The sequence below is a fragment of the Arachis stenosperma genome, chromosome 6, assembly GCF_014773155.1.
Source record: "Arachis stenosperma cultivar V10309 chromosome 6, arast.V10309.gnm1.PFL2, whole genome shotgun sequence".
NCBI classification, from domain to species: domain Eukaryota; kingdom Viridiplantae; phylum Streptophyta; class Magnoliopsida; order Fabales; family Fabaceae; genus Arachis; species Arachis stenosperma.
Genome location: NC_080382.1, coordinates 16,220,862 through 16,224,416, shown reverse-complemented (window position 1 = coordinate 16,224,416; position 3,555 = coordinate 16,220,862). Strand labels below are relative to the sequence as shown.

Genomic DNA, 3,555 nt, shown 5'->3' with positions numbered 1-3,555 from the left:
GTCTTAATTAAACTTGTGAAAATTAAGTGTATATAGATTTCATTTACCTCAAAAACTAGTTTAGGAAGTAAAAAATGTTTCCTTGTTATAAATTTTAATAGATATAAAATTTGTAATAAAATTCTTTGACAAGCATCATTTTCAAAAATTGTGGGTATGTCCATATGTAAAAAGTATAACTAAATTATTTTTCTAAATTTTTTTTAAGATTTAGAGTTTAAAGTTAAATTTTAAAATTAAAAAAAAAAGTTAACCAATATTAACTGACCTATTTGAATTCATAGTATAAATCCATGAGGTTCCAAACCTCAGACTCATGTTTTGGTTGCAGAAAGAAGCAATGTTAATTTGCATGCAATTCCCTTGCTCAGCACACAATATTCACAAACGGTAATGTTAAAAAGAGACAAATTAAAAGTTAAAATTTGTCTTATTTAATATTTATTAATTGCTGTAATAATTAATAAATAATAAATAAAATAAATTTTAGCTGATTTTGATTAAAAACTTTTTGTTACCAAATAAAAGACGTTATCGATCACCAACAAGATTATAGTATAGACTATTGATGAGTTCCATCTGAAGATTCTGCCACAGCAAACCCGTAATACATTGTCAACCATTTTACATACCACGCTATTCATGATCATAATTTGCGTGAAATTTGATCCTCGTTATCGTTTGTCTTTTGATAGTCAACCATTTACCAAATAAGTCAACCAAGCATAATAGCGCATTGAAAAATTATGATGTGTTCCGGTTTTTCAGTCATCTTAACAATAAATACCACCACTTTTGTAATCGAAACATGGTTTCTCTTCCAATGATTATTATTGGTGTCGTCATATAATTCATAAGCATTAATCAAGAATGATCAACTAAAAGAAAAGCTATATAACAAGGTCTTTTATTTTCTGGGAAAAATAATAGTGAGGGGTTGCAAGTAACTCGCATATTTTGATATTTACGTGCGAAATTAGAAAGAACATAAATTTAAAACGAGGTTGCATATAATTAAATAACTATAGCATAGCTCTAGTTTCCTTAGTAAAGTTAAACAAGTATGGACAAACTACTACAAAACACAAAACAAGAAGTGATGATGAAAAACAAGGGTTTCATTCCACATTTGGCTTACAAAATCTGTGCTACTCCATCCCTCAGTGATCTCGACAAAAAGGATCATCATGTTCTTTTAATATAATCCAGAGTAGCTATCAAACAAAAACAAAAAAAAGAATGGAATAATAAAAGATAAGGTCTAAAATTCAACACAAAAAGGGAAAACTATATACAAATGGAAAATGAGGGGGAGGAAGCTAAGCGAAAAGACGAAAAAGGGTCGAGAACGATGATGATGATGATGATGATCATTGATGGGCCTTTTGGGCCGGAGGAGGATGGGCCTGAGTATTAGGAAATGGCAAGATTCTGGGCTTGTTACTAAGAGACAAAGCGGAAGCAATCTGAGAAGCGTCATTGTTATTAGCGGCGGTGTTGGTGGCGACCCTTTCACAAGAAGGGCACATTGTGAGAGTGGTGGCCGGAAGCTGCATGTAGAAGGGTTGAGAAGTCTTTAATGCCCTCAGCTCTTGAAGCTCCTTCTGCAACCTCCGATTCTCTTCCGTTAAGGTGTCACAGCACCTCTTCAAGTACTCGCAATCCACCTCCGTTTGCTTCAACTTGGTCCTAATCAAATCAAATATACAACTTCACATACATATATACATGTTTTCGAATCATCATAACACTTTTATTACATAACATACCTTGCTCTTCTGTTCTGAAACCAAACTTCAACTTGACGGGGACGAAGGTTTAACTGTTTCGCAAGAGCCAGTTTCTGCTTCTGCAAAATCACACGGATAATCATTAGTAATGTTGATAACAGTAGGTAAATATTGATTAGATTAGGGTTAATTATTTTTTTAATTACAGGATTAAGGGTGGTGTGTTCTTTGAAGCTTTCTTCAAGAAACGCAGATTGTTCCTTAGAGAGCCTGAGCTTCTTCCTGGTGGATCCGTTCTCGTCGTCATCGCTGGTGCCTCTGTCGTTGCCCTCACCACCTTCCACGTCTCTCCTGTTCCTCATCATCGCCGCCGCACCATCACCGCCGTTACCACCGTTCCCGTTTCTCAGACAGAAATCCATCTGAAAGGACGATACGGCGCTGTTAGGCGAAGACAGTGCAGCGCCGTCGTCCCCGTCTTCTCCCGCCGCAGGAGCCACCGGGAAAGAGTTCACGTCCAACGCCCTCGCCGCCGGTGCCTCCGATGTCACCCTCTCCAAACCAACTGCAATAATAACAAACTCGTTAGCAAAGAAAAAAAAAACAGTACTCAAAACTAGAAAACTGAAAGAAAGAGGGAAGGAAAGTTTTGCGTACGTGCATCGTTGAGCCATGGAATTCGAAGGTGTGAAGATGGGTGTTGGGAGCGAAGAACCGGCGTTGAAGGGAGAAGGTCGAGCTGAACTGGCGGATCTGAGGATCCTCTTCTGTCTTCCTCGGAGGATTTTCCGGCGGAGGAAGCAGCAGCACCAAGTGCTATGCAGAAACCCACTGGATCCTTGTTATTAGGTAGTTTGGGAGTGTTGTCAAGCAAAGTGAAGGACTTAGGTGCTTCCCCTAAGCTCAAAGCAAGCTCCATGTGTTGTTGTTCAAAGGTTGAGAGTAGAGAAAGACAAGGTTTTATGGAGCTGAAAGAGAAAGAAAAGGCTTTCTTTTTCTATCAGCGTGGTGGTGCCTGTTATTTTAAGAGCATGGAGCAAAGAGAGTAGAGTAGTTTATAGACTTTGAAGGAGCCAAATGCTATTGCTGCTATTACTATTATATATATATTAAATTTTTTGTATATTAAATTGCGGTGTGATGAATCAATTTGGCATAGCCTCTCCACACTGGAAAAATGAAATGGAATGAAAGGAGCAAGGGTAGTATAGTGTATAGGGTGGTGGCTTTTTATTTATATATATAATATTTTTTTAAGTTAGTGTGGCGTTGCGTGGAGTAGTAAAGATTGACCGACAAATCCAGGTTGACAAACACACGTGAATGTATTTAAAATATTACTCAACGGAACCCTTGTCAATACGAAATAAAGTAAGGCCCTCATACCATGCTTTACTTACTATTTATTTATTTAATCATTCTCTTCTCTTATACATACATATAACATACATACATTCCCATTCCATATTCCTCACCTGCTGTCATGTGATCCTCATCATGTTTTTGCTTGCCGCATAAATCATAATACTATTTTCACCTTAACTCTTTTTTTTCTTTTTGTTTTATATTTGATTTCGTTAGAAAATCAATTGTCTTTAAATTAATAATTATCCAATAAAATTGAGAAATAGTGATGATTGAAAATAAATTTAAATTATTATTTTTTGTTGTTGAAAATAAAATAAAATGAAAAAATAAATATAAATTGAGTATTAGCTAAGAAAATTAGGTCATTATATTTTTCTATAAATATTATTTAAAATAGTGCGAGATAAAAAATGTCTATTTAGATTTAAGTTTGTAAGTATATATGAGTATTTATTAA

General features: G+C 35.4%; 1 protein-coding gene across 1 annotated transcript; it reads right to left on the bottom strand.

The window, feature by feature from the left end:
* Nucleotides 1-1,070: 1,070 nt before the first annotated feature.
* LOC130936131 (homeobox-leucine zipper protein HOX11-like) lies at nucleotides 1,071-2,820 on the bottom strand. The gene is made up of 4 exons (XM_057866136.1): nucleotides 2,388-2,820; nucleotides 1,937-2,295; nucleotides 1,770-1,849; nucleotides 1,071-1,689 (listed from the first exon to the last, which is right to left on the bottom strand). Exons 1-4 carry the CDS (start codon nucleotides 2,647-2,649, stop codon nucleotides 1,371-1,373), a joined length of 1,020 nt encoding a protein of 339 aa, XP_057722119.1. The 5' UTR covers nucleotides 2,650-2,820; the 3' UTR covers nucleotides 1,071-1,370.
* Between the last annotated feature and the right edge of the window lie 735 nt (nucleotides 2,821-3,555).

Excerpts from the sequence above, each read along its gene's own strand:
- LOC130936131 (XM_057866136.1), bottom strand. The coding sequence starts at position 2,649 with ATGGAGCTTGCTTTGAGCTTAGGGGAAGCACCTAAGTCCTTCACTTTG. Across the intron at positions 2,296-2,387 it reads TCCATGGCTCAACGATGCAC|TTGGTTTGGAGAGGGTGACA; the intron begins GTACGCAAAACT and ends TTATTATTGCAG. Across the intron at positions 1,850-1,936 it reads AACACACCACCCTTAATCCT|AAGCAGAAACTGGCTCTTGC; the intron begins GTAATTAAAAAA and ends GTGATTTTGCAG.